The sequence below is a fragment of the Salvia hispanica genome, chromosome 4 (assembly GCF_023119035.1).
Source record: "Salvia hispanica cultivar TCC Black 2014 chromosome 4, UniMelb_Shisp_WGS_1.0, whole genome shotgun sequence".
Taxonomy (NCBI): Eukaryota; Viridiplantae; Streptophyta; class Magnoliopsida; order Lamiales; family Lamiaceae; genus Salvia; species Salvia hispanica.
In genome coordinates this window covers 12,903,753-12,922,251 of record NC_062968.1, presented here as the reverse complement: position 1 = coordinate 12,922,251, position 18,499 = coordinate 12,903,753, and the positions used below count along the sequence as shown (strand labels likewise).

Sequence of the window (18,499 nt, the reverse complement as noted above, 5' to 3'; positions counted from 1 at the left end):
AGTGCTTTTAACTTGTAGCTTTGAAATTGCTAGGTTGTAGTGGAATTCATGAATTCATGAATTCATGTTTATTCATGAATTCAGTGATTTTGGAGCATTTGTCTTACTGTTATGGCTGGCTTAGTGGTGGAAAATGATGTTAAACTTGTTGTGTATTTGTTGATGTTACTTGGGCAGATTCTACTATCAATTATTTGTGCATATGCTTGTAAAAATGAAAGAAAAGGAAGGTTTGGGGGTCTACTGATCTTACTTAAGATTTAACATGTTGATTGAGACTTCTAAGTTATAGAGCTTCTATATGATGACATGAGAATTGATTGGAAGAAAAAGATGGAGGTGTAATACCTCTGGAAAATCGAAAGGATGGCTGTCTTTGCTGCCGTTCACCTTGTTCCACCCTCTACTCTCGGTTTATGCTGAAATTTTGAAGTGTGTGTGAAAGGGAGTTGAATGTGGTGTGGAGGGAAATTTATAGGCAGATTGGTGTACTTGTGAGCCTTAAATGAGGCTGCTGAAACTCTTGTTTCTATCCAGCAGCATATCTCTCTCTTCTTTGATCTTTTGAAGCAACTTTAACTGAAACTTGGTGGTATACTAAGGGTATATTGCAGCAACAATCCTTTTTGCTGATTCTTCACCACCCCTTTTATTTAATTAAGCTTGGTGTTTTGTCTATGCATAAGTACTCTTGCATTAATACACTTTGTTTGATTTTATGCAGGTACAAGCGAGAGAATGCAGGGGCTGTTGGGAGCAGTGGAGTTCGAACTGACTTTGCTTCCTTTGGTAAGTCTTTTGGTCTACACTAACAAAGGTATTACTGCCATTTTCCTTAAGTGTAAGCTGCTGGCTATTTTAGTACTTTTGAGGGTTGAAAGTTTTTCTCTTTTTTTTCTTGAGTCTTGTTGTTTACTGGCGCGGGTATTACATTCTACCCTCCTTAACGAAAATTTCGTCCCGAAATTTTGCTTAAGTTACTCAAAAAGCTCTGGGTACTTTTCCTTCATCTTGTCTTCCAGTTCCCACGTAGCTTCCTCGTGACCATGGTGCTTCCATAGAACTTTCACCGTTACAATAGATTTATTCCTCAATTCCTTGACCTTCCTATCCAAGATTGCCTCTGGTTTCTCTTCATAGCTTAAGTCTGGTTCCAAAACCATTTCTTCTTGGTGGACTATGTGTTTCGGGTCGAACACGTATTTCCTCAATTGTGACACGTGAAAGACATTGTGCACATTCCCGAAACTCGGTGGGAGTGCCAATCTGTACGCCACAGGACCGACTTCTTCTAGAATTTCGTAGGGTCCGATGAAACGTGGTCTTAGCTTGCCCTTGACGCCAAATCTCGTAATCCCTTTAGACGGAGATACTTTTAGAAAAACTTTGTCTCCCGCCTTGAACTGCAGGTCGGTTCGGCGAGCATCCGCGTAAGACTTCTGCCTGTCTTGAGCTTCCTTGATTCTCTCACGGATCTGGCGGACGATCTCTATCATTTCCTCTACAGAATCCGGTCCAAGCGTCTTTCTCTCACCGACCTCATCCCAGTAAAGCGGTGATCTACATTTCTTTCCATACAGTGCTTCATACGGGGCCATGTTTATAGTTGCCTGGTAACTGTTGTTGTAAGCAAACTCTATGAGTGGTAACACTGGCTCCCACTTTCCTCCACGATCGAGCACCACGGCTCTCAGCATATCTTCCAAGGTCTGGATCGTTCTTTCAGACTGCCCATCTGTCTGTGGATGGAATGCAGTACTGAAATTCAATCTAGTGCCCAGCTCTTGCTGCAGGCTTATCCAAAATCTAGAAGTAAATTTTGGATCACGGTCTGATGTGATTGTTACCGGTATTCCATGTAAGCGTATGATCTCTTGCACATAGATCTGAGCTAACTTGTCCGATCCGTAAGTGATACGAACTGGTACAAAGTGAGCGCTTTTGGTGAGGCGATCTATAATCACCCAAATAGCTGTATTTCCCCGTTGGGACTTTGGCAATCCTGTCACGAAATCCATCGCAATGTGCTCCCATTTCCACTCGGGAATTTCCAGGGGTTGCAATTTCCCATAGGGTCGTTGATGTAGAGCCTTCACTTGTTGACATGCTAGGCACCTTTCTACAAACGACGCTATGCTCCTCTTCATGCCATCCCACCAAAACTGTTTCTTCGTATCTTGATACATCTTTGTACCTCCTGGGTGGGCAGTGTAGGGTGTTTCATGAGCTTCGCTCATGATCTCATTTCTGAGAGCCTCGTCATTGGGCACACATAATCTTCCTTCAAAAGTGAGTGCGTTATCCGCTTCTTCGCGGTAACTCACCTCTTTTCCCGTCCTCACTTTAAGACGAATTTTCTCCAATGCTTCATCACTCCTTTGAGCCTCAACAATTCTGGCCCTTAAGTCTGGTTCAATCACTAAAGTGGCGATCCTACTTTCCACCGTCTCTGGTGCTCTCACTACCTCTAGTCGCATCTTAGCAAATTCGCGTATAAGCTCCTCATTCTGTGTGAGGAAGGTGGCCACTTGGGGTGTAGCCTTCCTGCTCAAGGCATCTGCCACTACATTCGCCTTGCCTGGGTGGTAATTTATACCACAGTCATAATCCTTGACTAATTCGAGCCATCTGCGTTGTCGCATATTTAAATCCTTCTGCTCGAAAAAGTACTTAAGGCTCTTGTGGTCCGTGAAGATCTCACATCGAACTCCGTAGAGGTGATGTCTCCAAATCTTCAAGGCATGTACCACTGCCGCTAGTTCCAGATCATGAGTGGGGTAGTTTAACTCGTGCGGCCTGAGTTGGCGTGACGCATAAGCAATCACCTTGCCATCCTGCATCAATACGCATCCGAGTCCGATCTTTGATGCATCGGTGTACACCACATAGCCTGCTCCTGGTGCTGGCACGGCTAGGACTGGTGCGGTGGTCAATTTTTCTTTTAACAACTGGAAGCTTGCCTCACACTCCGGCGTCCAATTGACCTTAGCTCCTTTCTTGAGCTGTTGAGTCATTGGTCTGGCTATTTTAGAAAATCCTTCAATAAACCTTCGATAATATCCAGCCAAACCTAAGAAACTTCGAATCTCATTAGGTGTTGTTGGTGACTGCCAACGTTGTACTGCTTCCACCTTTGTAGGGTCCACTCGGATCCCTTCTGCCGTTACTATATGTCCAAGGAAATTCACCTCGTTAAGCCAGAACTCACACTTGCTAAACTTAGCATAGAGCTTTTCGGCTCTCAACGTCTCTAAGGTGGTTCTCAGATGTTCCTCGTGTTCCTTCTCGTTCTTCGAATAGATAAGTACATCATCTATAAAGACTAGGACGAACTTGTCCAAGTATGGGTGGAACACGCGGTTCATTAGGTCCATGAACACCGCCGGGGCATTTGTAAGCCCAAAAGGCATTACAGTGAATTCGTAATGGCCATATCTGGTGCGGAACGCCGTCTTGGGTACATCGTCATGTCGGACCTTCAGTTGGTGATAGCCTGATCTCAAGTCCATTTTTGAGAATACACCGGCCCCTCGAAGTTGGTCAAAAAGGTCATCAATCCTCGGTAGAGGATACTTGTTCTTGAGCGTCAGCTTGTTCAACTCTCGGTAGTCGATACACATTCTCAGTGTTCCGTCCTTCTTCTTCACGAAGAGCACTGGTGCGCCCCATGGTGACACACTGGGTCGGATGAAGCCTAGGTCTAGTAGTTCCTGTAACTGTATCTTGAGTTCTTCTAACTCCTTAGGCGCCATTCTGTATGGTGCCTTCGATACTGGGGCCGATCCTGGTTCGAGATCGATTGTGAATTCTAATTGCCTGTCTGGCGGCAATCCAGGTAGTGCGTCTGGGAAGACATCTGGAAATTCTCGTACCACTGCTACATCTTCAATCTTACGGTCCTCTTTCTCTTCTCCATTCAGGTAAACGAGGTATGCAGGGTATCCTTTCCTTATCATAGTGGTTGCTTGTAGTGCAGAAATTATGGACTTTCGTCGCCTCATGGAGATTCCGTGGAAGATTGTGGGTTCCTTCCCTGGGTATTGCAGCGAGATCTGCCTTTCCTTACAAAGAATGGTAGCGTAGTTTTCGGCTAACCAATCCATTCCCAATATGATGTCGACGCTCCACATCAACATCACATGCAAATTGTGAGCCACTAACTTAAGGTTTCCCATAGTGAATTCTACGTTTGAGCAAGTTCGTGAGATATCTATAAGGCCTCCTACGGGTGAGGACACCCTCATCTTATGTTCGATTGCATCAGTAGGTAGTTCTAAAGTATCCACGCAAGGTGCTGATATGAACGAGTGTGATGCACCAGTATCAAACAAAATGGCAATAGGTATGTTGAGGAGAGTTCCCATACCTGCCAGATTGCCCTGCTCCTGGTTCCCTTGCTCCATCTTAGGCTGCTTCTGTCTCAGTGCAAAAGCTCTGGCCTGAGTGGGAAGCCTCTGGCGTAGCTGCCGCTGGGGTGGGGCTGGGACTGCCTTTCTTCTCGGCTCAGTTTGAAGTGCCTGCAGCTGCTGACGCTGCCCTTGATAGTCATGTCTCCCTCCTGTCCTAGTATTCTTGTTCGACATTCCCTGGAGAAATGTGCGCTTCTGCTACTATTAAGGCACCTATGTGTCCTAACTGTGCACTTTCCACGGTGGTTTCTTGATCACTGAGCGCAGGGAGAGACCTTAGGTCGGTACTCAACCTTCTTATTGAGATCGGTTTGTCTACCGCCATTCTGCGATGGTTTTGGGGCAAGTTGTTGCTTCTTATTCTCATTTGAAATACGTTTCCATTTTCCCGATCGTTCCTTCATTCGTTGGTTTTATTGTGCCACATCTCGGACGATTTTCCTCTTGTCGAAGACATCCGCTCTTTAAAACGTAATCTATGAGAGTGCTCATATTTTCACTAGATTTCGTTTCCTAACGATGATCTTGATCTCCATTTCTTGTGTCTCTCTTAGTTCACTTCGTTATTTGCCCGCCAATCACTGAATTGCTTAGTTAAATAAGTCTTGCGCGACGAAGAGTCATTAGGTCTATACGTATATAAGACTCATTTACAGTTCTCTTTTTGTGTCCTATTACCTGCGTAAATAGCGTAACATTCCATCCCTTAGTAGCTCGTTACAGGTGGCACACAGGTGCGAATAGTCAACTTTTCATGTTGTTATTTATACCGTCGCTTCTGGTTGGCGTATTGCTTCTGCATGTATGTCGGTCATCTGTATCTATACGGAATTAAGGCTATGCCTTCCATGAGAGTCTTGTATTAAGAACTCGACGATTTATCGATCAGTCTTAACTTGGATAGGATCTGAAATTGCGTAGAAGAAGCATGGTTGAAAATTTCTTTAATCAAGCTGCGACAATTTATTTTGAAGGCAAACACTGAGGTCAATTGAACTTATCATGACCAATCAGAGAACTACGTGGTTCGAATGGTCTTAGGTAAACCCATGAGATTGTGAACTCACTTCTGATGGAAGCTTGAAATAACATGAGATGGATCATGAAAATAGGATGAAGTTGAATTATCTCTCAATTTCAATAGTGGGCTACCATATAGGATATTTCAATTGTCGGCTCAAATTGAAAAGATCTGAACATTAAGGATGATGGTTTCAACATGTCAAAGCCCGAGTTTATCAGTCATGGAAGAGTTTAGAAATACAGGCAATTGCCACGAATCAATGTTTATCATGGTTTAACGACATCATAATGTGATATTGTGGAATCAAGTCAATGGGTTCGCAAGTTTGGTTAGAGGCAACCAAGGTGAAAGAAACTTTTTGGAACGATCAAATAGGTCCAATACATCAAGGGATATGCAATACACTAGCCTTAACTTAGTGTTACAGAATAATTTACGAGCTAGAAACAATATGTGTGATGGAACTGAGCTAGAAAGAGTTCCATTCCTCAAAGAAAGATGCCACCACCAACATAGTTGTAAAATAGAGAGGTGAACAAAAGTCCCCACATAATATGCCATCATAAAAAAAATGTTTGAGCGGCATAAATCTTTTGGAGGTCAAGTAAGCAACTTAACAATGAAGTTTTATTACCTGAGTTAAAGAATTTAAGAGTTTTTGTTCTTATACATTGTAAGTCATAGAAGACAACAACCAATAAAGGTGTTTGAGAAAATAGGAGTAATCCGCTTTCGGGAACTGAAAGTTAAGATGATAGTGTCGTATTACTTGCAAAAATGTGAGTCAATCAAAAGTCTTAAATAGATGAGAGGACATCATTTTCAAGGGGGTTCGGAGAATGTCCGAAGAGTGAGATTATTCTGAAGGTCATGATTGTAAGCATCTTTAGAAATGAGAGGTATAAGGTTGGTGCTTACAAGTCATGGCATTACTCTTTATGAACGATGTCAAAGGACTACAGTCGAAAACTTGAAGTGAGTCACAACTTTCATAGAAAATAAGAATTGGGATGCGTTACTCGTAAAGATGAAAGTCAATCCAAAGTCTGATATAGACAACGAGCACTGCTGTTAAGGAGGTTCAGAATCCAAGTAATTACTGTTGATTAAAATCGTCCATTCCAACTTCGGAGATGGCACTCCCTTATTCATCTTTCGAGAGTTGGAACATTATAAGATCGTCCTAGGAAATCCCAAGTTCCAAGTAGAGATTCATCACTTTGTTACGACTAATAATTATAGTTGAGGATTTGTCCTATCACTCAAGAAAGTGATGTTACAGTTATCCACTTACAACTATGTTCAAAGTGCTAGTGTAACATACCTCCTAGGCACTCTATGTTTGCATGCATTAGTCATGGTCTCACACTTTAAGATTTTGAGCATGCACAACATCATGACACGTTGGCATCTGATGCAAATAATCAAATTTTGCATAGCAAATTTAGTATCTATGTAAATGAAAGAGATACAATATTTCCCCTTGAAATTCGAAATAATTTTTGAAAATTCTTATAACTGAAACATTTTGAAAGAGGTACGACTTTACCTCATTGTTGCGGTTGAACGTGACGAGTCGAGGTGTTGGGTCCTTTAACTTTCCATTTAAGTCATGTTCTAGCCTAGTGCTATCATTCTAGACTAAGGCTTGAAAGAAGGTTCTTGGGTCCAGAGCGAAAGAACGGTGCTCTGATACCACTCTGTCACGACCACAACTCCCTAGTGCTAGTGAGCGTAGCTATTTCGCGACTAAACAATTCTCAATAATCAAGGGACAACAATAAAAAGGATGAAATCACTTAAATCAATAGTATCAAAGGCATATGGGTACATAGTCAAAACGTGTTCAGAGTATCAAGACTAAGTTCATAGCTTTCTAGCACATAATTCTAGATTTGCAGCGGAAGAGTCCAAGACAAAATAGCACGTATGAAGACATGCTACTTTGGGCTACCTAACTACTTATTTAAAATGCTTGTCCCAACACCTTCGCCTGCTCGTCCACGTTCAACCTGCACATTTGAAAATAACATGCAGGGCTGAGTATTTGATATACTCAGTGGGCACATTGCCAAAAATGGTTCTATCTTTAATTGTCAATGCCACAGTTGAGTGATCACGGGGTTTTACTTAAAAGACCCGAGTCACTAAAATACTTTTCCTTTAGTAAAGATTTGATTGCGCAATCACATAACATAGATATACCATATCTGAAACTGATGTGAACCGGGAATGTGGCCACATTCCACGACGGTCACTGGACCGGCCAACTCCTTTGTTAGCTCACGGTCCCCTTATGTGTACACTAGTCCGAGTAGGGTTTGCGGCCCTACTGGGACCCGAATTCGATTTAACTAAATTGGCATAGCCAAGCAGATAGGTAATCATAAAACAAAACATGGCATGACAATATACTTGAGCAAAGATTCACATTTTCATACTGAAATCACGTTTTGAAAGAATGCCCACCTCAAAAGCTAAAGCTCCTTCCGAAATTTCCTTAACTTGGTCTTAGATGACGTTCGAAGACGTCCCTTTAGGAAATAAAATGATACTTAATTAGATTTTGAGATATCCGTTAAGCTTAAACATGAATGCATCCTAAGTGCGTGATCATTTTATTCTTCCTCTAAATTTTCTAGAAGAGTTCTAGAATTCTTGAATATTAATTAAATCAGTAGATTTAATTAAATTAGAAAAATTATTCGCTTAACTTGAGGGTGTTACCTCCTAAGCCATTCATTTAAGTACTAAAAATTTGGCTCGAGGTCTATTCATCGTTAGCGTATCGTAATTTCTTAAAATTAATCATTTGAGCACTCATTGCTAATTTCCGGAAAAATTAGACTTATCCTCGTGGAATTAATTTGCGGACTATTACCCCTTTTTGGGTAAGTCCTTGATCTTCATAGGAAAAGAAAGGTTGTTTCTTCCCCTCTATAAGTATTCCATTAATTACTCTTGTCCCATGGCCATTAAAACTTGTTTTTATCTTGCAGGTGAGAGAGGAATCTTAGCTCCCACCTAGCTGCACTTCGAGCGGGCCTGGATTTGATGTCTGGGCCGACGGGCTGCCCGAAACGGGCCCTAAATTGGGCCTGGAGAAAAGGCCCGAAATGCACTCCACAATTTATATTTTCCTTTCCTTGTTTTCTTTCTTTAAGGACTTTGATCCATGTAACCTATTCCATTAGTTGTTCATTTTGTTGCCTATGTAAACCATTCGAAACATTTTATTTTTCCGAAGTGTGTCTTTAGTCTGTTTTAACTTGCTCACTTACTTCTTTAGTTTTTACTTCGCAACTAAAAAGATTAAGTTTCATTAAAGGCTCGAGATCCACTAAAACTTCACGAAAAGAGAGGACGTTACATTTCTAGTTCCACATTAATATATCAAAAGCAAACTAATGGTGCGGGTATTACAGCGAGTCATCTTTTGTGGGACGAAGGAAGTAGTAATTAATAGTTAGAATATCATAAGAGTTTATGAAATCCTAAAGTTGTTACGTATGAGTAATGATCAAGTGTTTTAGTTACTTTCTTAATTGATTGTTGATTTTTAGTAATCAAAATCCAAAAATATTTAAGTAGTCCAAGTTGAATAGTGCATCATATTATAATTGCAGCACTTCAAATCTGATTATAATCTGTATGGACATGATTACTAGTGTTATGTCTATTGGCAGTTAATAATACGCTAAAACTAGAACATCAAATTTTTGGTGCCTTTAAAAAAAATTATTTTCTATATATTTTTGGTACCGTTAATAAAAATGATTTTTGGTCTCCTATCGTGTAGCCCCTAAATTAATAATGCGGTTCTATTGGGGTTCAATTTTAAATCATCCCTCGTTGAAAGAGCGCAAGCAGTATATAAATGCAATCCTCCACTAGAATAATGAGTTGGGTGTGAGATCCTTTGAAATAGTGTCTCAGAAGCAAAACCGTGAAAGCTTTATTTAAATCGGTTAATATCATATTAATGTGGAATTTGGGTGTGTATCGTTGAACACAGATTTATCAGAGAGTCGGGGTTCATTTGATTGCTTGCAGGTTCTCCGATGTTTCTGTATTGTCTCAATCAAGACCTACATGATCTTATGGTCGTGTTCCTTTTAGAGACAATCTCAAAAATAAAATTATAAAGACTTTGTCTAAAGCAGAAAATATCATATTAATATATTTGAACGTACACAGCCAAATCCTCATATATCCTAAAAGATACTCCCTCCGTCCACGAATAGGAGTCTCATTTCATTCCGGCACGGTATTTAAGAAATGTTAAGAAAAATGAGTGGAAGAAAGTTAGTTTAATATGGGGTCCACTTGTATATATTAGTTTTAAATGAAATATGAGTACAATGAGTTGGTGGAATGTGAGGTCTCTTTATCATTTATAGTACTTACGAATGAACTAAAATGAAAAAATGAAACTCCTATTTACGAACGGAGTGAGTAACTATTTAGAGTGGTTTGATCCGTGAAGTTTCATACCAACGACAGGAGGAGGTTAGGGGAAATACAACGACAGAGCTATGAGACTCAGAGGGGGGCTACACCAACATACTACTACAAAATAAATTCGGCCCAATGAAAAGGAAATGACAAAATACATGGCTTACAGTAACACACCTCTTCTGCCCATGCAACACGTGGACTTCATGTTTCCACACTCATGCCAAAAAATTCGGAAATATTATTATTTCAAGAAAATATTTTATTGTGCTTCAGTTTTTTTAGAATAAAAATATCTGAACTTTAGACTGTGACTCCCTTTATTTATATTCCCTTCATTTTTTCATAATTAAGTCATTTTTCTATTTTAAATTTTTTTTTATAATTGAGTCATTTCTATATATGGTAAAAAAAAATTTCTTATTCTATTCTCTCTACTTTATTCTCTCTACTTTATTCACTTTATACTTTATTCTCTCTATCTTTTTCTCTCTCTTATTTTTTTATCTATTTATTTAATACACTCAACATTCATTTCTAAAACTCCGTGGTGAAAAATTTCATCTCAACTATGAAGAAACGAAGGAGGGAGTATTAGATACATTTCATAATAATACAATCATTTCACTTATTTATATTTTTATAGTTTTATTTTTTTTATTATTATTTTTTTATTTTATTTTATTTTTTTCATTTTTCATTTTTTATTTTTTATTTTATTCTTTCTTTATTTTAAAATTTTTCTAAATGGCACGGCGAAAAGAAACACCTCTGGTATAGCACGGAGTTCCGTGAGCAGTATCCACTACTAGCGCCCGAATTCGAAGAGCTTAAACAGTTTCAATGCCTTTTCTTCTTTAAATTAAACTTCTTACATCCTTTGATTTTGTGGTTGACAGAATTAGAAAAGGAAGCAACTTTATCATCTTGGCTTTTCTGCTTTTGGATTCTATATAAAGAGAGTAGTACGTGGTGAATCGGAAGAGCAGAATATGGAGATTATTGAGTGGAATGATATTCCGGTGGAGCTTCTGTTGAGGATTCTGTCTCTGCTAGATGATCGGACGGCTGTGGTTGCTTCTGCCGTCTGCCGCGGCTGGAGAGATTCCCTTTCTTGGGGCATCACTCGTCTCTCTTTATCTTGGTATCCACATTTTCATCAAATTACTAAATTAAAACTTAGATGTTAACTCTATTTCAGATTTCTCTATACTTTATGTATGCCTTTGACCATCAATTAAATGCTAATTTCATAATCTGCAAAGAGTTTAGAATAAACCAAGTGAGATGAACTGTTTGATAGTTAGAAACATGTTTCAAGAAACAGAGGACTCTGTTTTGATAGCTATACATTCTAAAATTGGGTGATTCGATCTTTACTTTCCATTCTGCTATTGCATATATCAAATGTGTGATTGCATTGTAGAGCGTTTTCCGGTTTCGTTGCAGAACTTTTCGTTGAAATGGCGGTTTATGTTTCCTCAGGTGCAAGAGAAACATGAACAGTCTGGTCCTTTCTCTGGCTCCCAAATTCACAAAACTGCAATCTCTGATTCTACGACAAGATGTACCTCAGCTCCAAGACGACGCTGTTGAGGAAATCACGAGCCATTGCCACGAACTGCGAGAGTTGGATCTCAGCAAGAGTTTCCTTCTTACAGACCGGTCTCTGTATGCCATAGCTCGTGGCTGTCCCGATCTCGAGAAGCTCAATATAAGTGGCTGCTCGGCCTTCAGTGACTCTGCCCTCGGATATCTAACTGGCTGTTGCAGAAAATTGAAATTTCTAAATCTTTGTGGGTGTGTTGGGACTGCCTCTGATAGGGCCCTAAAGGTACTGTGGTGTTTGCTTCTGTTTACGCGTTTTTGGTATTGGGAAGGTTTTTTTCAATTTCGTTTCGCTGTTTTTGTGTAGTCCATTGGATACAACTGCAACGAATTACAATATTTGAACCTTGGTTGGTGTGATCGCGTTGGTGATGAAGGCATTATGAACTTAGCCTACGGCTGCCCCGACCTCAGAGCTATCGACTTGTGCGGATGTGTTCTCATAACTGGTATTCTCTTCAAACTCGTGCTCTTCCCAACAGAATTTAGTATCTGAGGTGCCTTTTGCAGAATTTCAACACTAGGCTTATCGTGAGATAAACCTAGTGTTGATTTCATTTGTACAAAATGTCGTTATAGTTGGCTTAATGTGTGCTGGTTCGACGATATCTCAGACGACAGCGTAGTAGCTCTGGCCAACAGCTGCCGTCATCTGAGGTCCCTAGGTCTGTACTACTGCCAGAACATCACGGATCGAGCCATGTACTCGCTGGCACAGAGTCGAATGAAGGGAAAGCATGAAGTGTCGTGGGCGTCTGTGAAGAACAGGTATGAGGAGGAGGAGGAAGGCCTTACGAATCTGAATATCAGCCAGTGCACTGCCTTAACGCCTCCAGCAGTACAGGCGCTGTGCGACTCATTTCCTGCTCTCCACACTTGCTCGGGTCGTCATTCTCTGATCATCAGCGGCTGTCTCAACTTAACATCGGTGCATTGTGCTTGTGCTGTCCAGGCACACCGTGGCTCGACTGCACTGCCTCGCTTAGCTCACTGAATTCACGGCTGTGTTTATAGAATCTTGTTTGTATGATAGTGAAGGACTTGGTTGAATCTTTTTAAACTGCTTCATCTTGTACATAACTTTCATTGTATAATAGCCAAGAGATCATCGAACTTTTTACCAAAATTAGGAATGTATTTAGATGGCTATTGATCAGAAAATGAAGTTTATTTATACAAATTCGAATTTGTGCAGAGTTCAACAATTTACATGCTATTAGATTTCCAAACATAGATGAACAGAACGATGCATACAGTTGAAAAACCTCTACCTAAGAGCAAGTTTTGTTCAAGTATAGAAGTTGGAATTGAATGGGATCCCAAGCATAGGTGAAAAAGATGGATTTGGCAGGATATATTTTGATGTTAATGAGACAATGGCCGTCTGGATCAATCGAAATGAGAGGAGGTTTTACACGAATGGTAGATAAAAATTTGGGACACATAAGCTTCAACAGGGTGATGGTGCACCGGCCCCGGCATCCGTTCCTCGCGCTGACTCTCCACTCGGGCTTCGACTCCACTGATCGTCCCGTTGCGACTTGCTCGATTTTCACGCATGTTTCGGACGGTGAAACCGCCAGTGAAGCAACAATGGCCACATACCAAATGGATGTCCTCATTGTTTATGAGATGTGATGAGTTTGAGATGTGGTAGAGGTTGGATATATCACTTCTCATCTAACTATATTTATTGCCTTGTTATCTTTTTGTAGTTATGATTTTTGGTACTTATCTTGTCTTTTCATTTTTTATGAAAATCATTCCACCTACATATGCTGACTATTAACTCAAATAGTAGTTTCAACAGTCCAGATTCTGAAATTGCAATTTCTGTAAATTTATTTTCTCTCTTGTTCACTTGATTTCTTATCGACTGTCGATTGGAATTGTAAGGGAGGGAATTTGCTCAAATGGAAGAAATTGAAGTTTCCAACAAATAGCATTGCAAATTTGTTATACTTGTACCTAAGTCTTTGACATGCAAATGTATGTTCAATCTGGCGGTGTGGATAGCGGTGAGGGTGGATTTTATAATTTTTATTATATTCATCTTTATCTTTAAAAACTAACGTATTAGGGCAGCCGCAACGTGGTTCGACCCTGTCTCCGTCTCTGGGACGAGCCACATGCAAGACAGAGTTGCTACTGGCCCATCTCGCCAAGTGACTCACGCTGGGAAGCGGATGGGTCAGCGCACCCTCCCACATGGCATGCTGGTGTTGGACAGTGAAGCCCACTCGCCCTCAAAGTTTAGTATAATGGTAAATGTGAGAAGTATAGCTGAAACTAACTCGAAGACTACGTGTATTATACTTTTTTCTTTTGCGATTATCCATGGGTGAATTCAAAAATACACTGAGATCAAACAAATAAGCATTGTTAGATAACTTAAGAAGCAACGCATGAAAATATGCAAGAAATGAGTTGCAGATGCGTCTTTGGATCAAAACCTCAACAAGAAACTGAAAAAGCATATGGTTAAAGATTCAGCAGCAACTGCTCGATGCATCTGTAGACACGGGAGGCTTCTGCTTGAAAATGTTCTTTTTATTACCAGCTAAGCCCTCCGCCAAGAGACTTGGCGTATCCAAGATCTGTCGATTAAACACAAAATACGATTTTAGCACACTTATCTAGCGCTAAGAGCTTGCTATACAACTATTCTACACATTCTAACATCCTTACATGTTTGAAAAAAGAAATAACTCATGGATATGCAAACCTACTGACCTTCAAGACGAGTTCCTCAAAACACTGCTCCACGTTGACACGAGTTTTGGCACTACATTCAATGAAGAGGCAGCCATATTCCCTTGCAAAGTCGATCCCTTCTTTTTTGCTGACAACCCTTTCACTGTCCTGCAAAAGATGCGAACTTTAGCAAGCTTGTAATAGAAATTTCCTATGACATTACAGCATGTAATTTAACCAATTTTCGGAAGATGGGATTCCTATTAATTAATCAGCATCAGCTAGAGCTAACAAGGAGAATACCTTATCTACTTTGTTGCCAACTAGCATCTTGATGCAATCTTGATTTGTGGAGTAGAGATCAATTTCTTTAGCCCAAATATCAGAAAGATTCGTAAAGGTGTCTCGTCGTGTCACATCATATACTGCATCACAGAACAAATGGTATTTGGGATAAGAAACTAGTAAAGACAAAGTTATTATGCTAAGAAATGAAAGCAAAAGAAACCATTAAATGTAGATTTAAAAATCAGTGTTTACAAGGTATTTATGATGTGGGTAAAGGAGTAACGTGACAAGAAATAAGATTTACAGTTCCGGAAAATCACTCAAGAACAAAAGTACAAGAGCAACAAGGAAACACAAACAAAAATATTTGAACATACCCATGATGACTCCTTGAGCACCTCGGTAGTAGGAACTAGTCAAAGTTCGAAATCTTTCCTGCCCAGCTGCAAAATGAGGCGTTAGATTGGCAAGCCATGTAAATTAATAAGTATGAAGTAATATAGATCTATACAAAACAGATACACATGCAAATAGAACGTTTTTTCCAAAGCTGGGGGAGAAAGGCCTTTAAAATTGTGATTTAGTGCGTGTTTTCAAACTTTTTTGCAATTTAGTCTGTATAATGTTTTAGGAGTTGTTTTCTATGCAAAGCAATCAAGCACATACAGCTAATCAGTTAATTGTAATGTTATATAGTAACTGAGATAGATTCTCAGTTACATGTGGTATAATGTACAATCGTAATGATTTCATATAGAAGCAGACAGCGGCGGAGCCAGAAATTTAATGGTGGGGGGGCCCAAACTACCACTAAAAAGTTTATTGAGTGTGTTCAATACAAACGACACGAAAATAACTCGAATGTGAGCAATATAAAAAGCCACGCGTGAAAAATGAAGGACGAGAAAAGTAATTAGTGATTAAAAGTTTTAGAGCATAGCACCAATTTTACTAATAATAACATATATTTATTACATCAAAGTGTTATTTTCTATTCCAAATATTTTATAATAAAGGGCATCGCATTAAATTTGATTTTACTAATCATATGGAGTAATATTTTAAAATATTTATGCAATAGAAGAACTATTTTTTATTCTTAAACTGTAAAAATCATTTTTTGAAAATGATTTATACAAAATTACTTGTAAAAAACATTAATGGAAGTTTCTGACGTGAGAAAATCCATGAAATATAAATGAATGTGAAAAAATCAACAGAAAGGTACTAATTAGAAAAGAAAAAATAAAGCAAATGAACTGCAAGCATAGCAAATCCATGAAATATAAATGAATGTGAAAAAATCAACAAAAAGGTACTAATTAGAAAAGAAAAAATAAAGCAAATGAACTGCAAGCATAGCTTTAAAAACAATTTTACTAATATTATAAATCTAATAAAATATGAATTTAATAAACAAAAATGAATCCATAATAGAAAGAACAAATTCCTAAAACAATTTTACTAGTATTACAAATCTAATAGAATATGAATTTATAAAAACAAAAATGAACCCATAATAGAAAGAACAAATTCCTAAATAATAAAAATGGCGCAGGAGGGAATCGACCACACGACCTCCCGGTCATGAGGCTGAAATTCGGACCAACTACTCTAGCTCATAGCATGTTTGAAACTGCATACATATAATATATATAGGTATTACACCAATGGGTGAGGGGCCCGAGGGCCCCCCTGGCCCCACCATAGCTCTGCCTCTGGAAGCAGAATATTGTTCTATTTCAGCACAATGGGCTTAGTTTAACATATGCTATAGTTTTTAAATCACAGGCACATTTAATTAACTGAGTAAATTTAGTTCTTCGACTTCCATATATTTTTCAACTTCAAAAGCCTCATCTATGATCTATTGCTTGATAAAGAATTAAAGCAAAATTTGATCATGACAAATCACAAGCAAGGAAAGGGAAAACAATGAACACAGATTTGAGTTTACTTTCATTATTTATTTAGGTCGTTTCAGGAAAACTAATATCTTCCCTACGTGACGATAATATTGGCCTTTAATTAGCGAACTGCAGGTCATGGCAGCATTCTAACCTGTGTCCCAGATTGCAAGCTTCAATTTCTTTCCTCCAAGTGTTAAGTGTTTTACCTTAAAATCCACTCCTGTAGATAGAAATGCAACATTATAACACCAGAGGTAGCATATCCTTGAGACCGCAAACACAAAAATATATGAACGAATGACAGTCTCAAGTGTCAACAACAAGAAAACTGGAAGCAACAAACTAGTGAGCATTAAGCTCTCAAGATTAAGACCCAGACCATCCTCGGACTACATGCTTTTCTAGGTTTTTCGTTACATCACAGCCAAACAAGTAGGTACTTACTCATTTATGGTTTCAGTTTTATAGTAGAAAAGTATAACGACTGTAAGAGAACTTGATGAGTAATGTATTGAGTACTACAAACACTGCAACCATTAACAACAATAACCAGCAAGAAATGTAACAAAATCAAGTTCAGCTCCACTGACCACAAACCAACTTTCTAGGGGAGGTTTGTTGGATAATTTTGACAGTTGAATATCGCATAGAAGATACAGAACACAACCTCATTTGTACTACAAAGCTAACAGAAAAACGGGTATGGAATCAGAGTGTGAAACCAGATAACTCAACATAAAAGACTAGGGGTTGGTTAGGTGAATAGCCTCAATCCGGGGAAGGGAACAAACATAAACCTCTAATCTACTAGAAGTTCTGTTTCTGCTACCAAAAATGTAACCACAGTATCACAAGGACCAACTTTGTTTCTGCTATCCTCACTCAATATACTCCCTCCATCCCATAGAAATATGTCATATATCCTTTCTGTCCCATAGAAATAGTCCATGTCCATCCATGACAACTTTTTCTCATTTTCGCTTTTACATTATCATTTATGGATCCCACTATCCACTACATTATTTCAACTACTCTTCTCCGTCTTTCTTGTTTTATCAATTACACATTAAAACCCGTGTCATCCCCAATTAGCCTATTTCTATGGGACGAAGGGAGTATCACAGATCACCCAACCCCAAAAAACTGACAATTGGCTTCATATCATCAAAAGAAACCCATGCATTAGCTATGTCATGACACAACAGTTCCTCAATCATATCAATCAAGGCCCTAAACAAGGATAACTAAACTCAATAATACAGGAATAATATGATAAAAAACACATGCATATTTAGAGATTATGATTGAGGTACCGATTGTTGGAGAGAGCTCCTCGAAAGCATCAGATGTGAAACTCAGCAAAAGACTACTTTTTCCAACCCCGGAATCTCCAATCATCAACAGCTTGAACAGATAATCAAATTCGGGCGCTGCCCCAGAGGATGATTCCATGTTTTTGTCAAAATCTCACCTTTTTCTTTGAAGAAACCTGATACCACAAAATTAAAACTTGGAATATAGACCGATCAAGAAAAAAGACACCCAAAAACCCAGATGGAAATATGACCTAGAATTGAATGCTGGACAGATCTAATACAAACGTCAATTACGCGATTAAATATGAATATTAATTTATTTCATGTGTGTAGTTATCCATAATAATTTTTGCACTGATTGAATGCAGAAAGCAGAGAGGAAAATGGCCTAAAGCGGTCGTTTGAGAAAAATACTTTTTTGCTTCATAGATATACTAATACTACAAATTTGTTTAATATTAACCATATCATGTCCCCGCATTACCATAAGATTAATATTAATACGACGCAATGCACAAACCTATACGGGGAGTACTAGGTGACACCATAGTTAGAGTTACCACATAACACTAGTGACAAGATTAATTTTCAGAAATAAAGTATGGATTGTTTGTTAGTGTATCATATAATGCTTAATGCTTGTTTGGGTATTTTAGGAATTGTAAAATATTTTAAATTGCCACATATTTGGTATATCCCACTAATATAGGACGTTTTTTTTTTCAGAATCAATTTTATGATTTTCAGCGTCCTTCTCCCTCCCCACTACTCGATTAATCTCCCACCAGCAATTCC

The 18,499-nt window shown here is 38.9% G+C and overlaps 2 protein-coding genes and 2 long non-coding RNA genes across 5 annotated transcripts; 2 read left to right on the top strand and 2 right to left on the bottom strand.

Moving 5' to 3' along the window:
* Positions 1-7,221: 7,221 nt before the first annotated feature.
* LOC125185295 lies at positions 7,222-8,002 on the bottom strand. The gene is made up of 2 exons (XR_007170098.1): positions 7,903-8,002; positions 7,222-7,445 (listed from the first exon to the last, which is right to left on the bottom strand). It is a non-coding gene; the product is annotated as an uncharacterized LOC125185295 (long non-coding RNA).
* A 311-nt stretch (positions 8,003-8,313) lies between these two features.
* Positions 8,314-8,644, top strand: LOC125185616. The gene is made up of 2 exons (XR_007170199.1): positions 8,314-8,355; positions 8,433-8,644. It is a non-coding gene; the product is annotated as an uncharacterized LOC125185616 (long non-coding RNA).
* A 2,009-nt stretch (positions 8,645-10,653) lies between these two features.
* On the top strand, positions 10,654-12,712 carry LOC125222183 (F-box protein SKP2A-like). The gene is made up of 4 exons (XM_048124672.1): positions 10,654-11,032; positions 11,374-11,722; positions 11,804-11,945; positions 12,111-12,712. The coding sequence occupies exons 1-4, from the start codon at positions 10,881-10,883 to the stop codon at positions 12,488-12,490; spliced, it is 1,023 nt and encodes a 340-aa protein (XP_047980629.1). The 5' UTR covers positions 10,654-10,880; the 3' UTR covers positions 12,491-12,712.
* Positions 12,713-13,780: 1,068 nt separating this feature from the next.
* On the bottom strand, positions 13,781-18,115 carry LOC125222184 (ras-related protein RABC1-like). Of its 2 annotated transcripts, XM_048124673.1 has the most exons (7): positions 17,956-18,115; positions 17,702-17,877; positions 16,540-16,608; positions 14,856-14,921; positions 14,494-14,615; positions 14,230-14,358; positions 13,781-14,093 (listed from the first exon to the last, which is right to left on the bottom strand). In XM_048124673.1, exons 2-7 carry the CDS (start codon positions 17,838-17,840, stop codon positions 13,986-13,988), a joined length of 633 nt encoding a protein of 210 aa, XP_047980630.1. In that variant the 5' UTR covers positions 17,841-17,877; positions 17,956-18,115; the 3' UTR covers positions 13,781-13,985. The 2 variants fall into 2 exon arrangements, with proteins under 2 accessions (XP_047980630.1, XP_047980631.1); XM_048124674.1 differs by having other exon boundaries at positions 17,702-18,113.
* Positions 18,116-18,499: the final 384 nt, after the last annotated feature.

Excerpts from the sequence above, each read along its gene's own strand:
- LOC125222183 (XM_048124672.1), top strand. The coding sequence starts at position 10,881 with ATGGAGATTATTGAGTGGAATGATATTCCGGTGGAGCTTCTGTTGAGG. Across the intron at positions 11,723-11,803 it reads CCTCTGATAGGGCCCTAAAG|TCCATTGGATACAACTGCAA; the intron begins GTACTGTGGTGT and ends GTTTTTGTGTAG. Across the intron at positions 11,946-12,110 it reads CGGATGTGTTCTCATAACTG|ACGACAGCGTAGTAGCTCTG; the intron begins GTATTCTCTTCA and ends ACGATATCTCAG.
- LOC125222184 (XM_048124673.1), bottom strand. The coding sequence starts at position 17,840 with ATGGAATCATCCTCTGGGGCAGCGCCCGAATTTGATTATCTGTTCAAG. Across the intron at positions 14,922-16,539 it reads GCTTGCAATCTGGGACACAG|CTGGGCAGGAAAGATTTCGA; the intron begins GTTAGAATGCTG and ends CTCATTTTGCAG. Across the intron at positions 14,359-14,493 it reads TTGGCAACAAAGTAGATAAG|GACAGTGAAAGGGTTGTCAG; the intron begins GTATTCTCCTTG and ends CATCTTTTGCAG.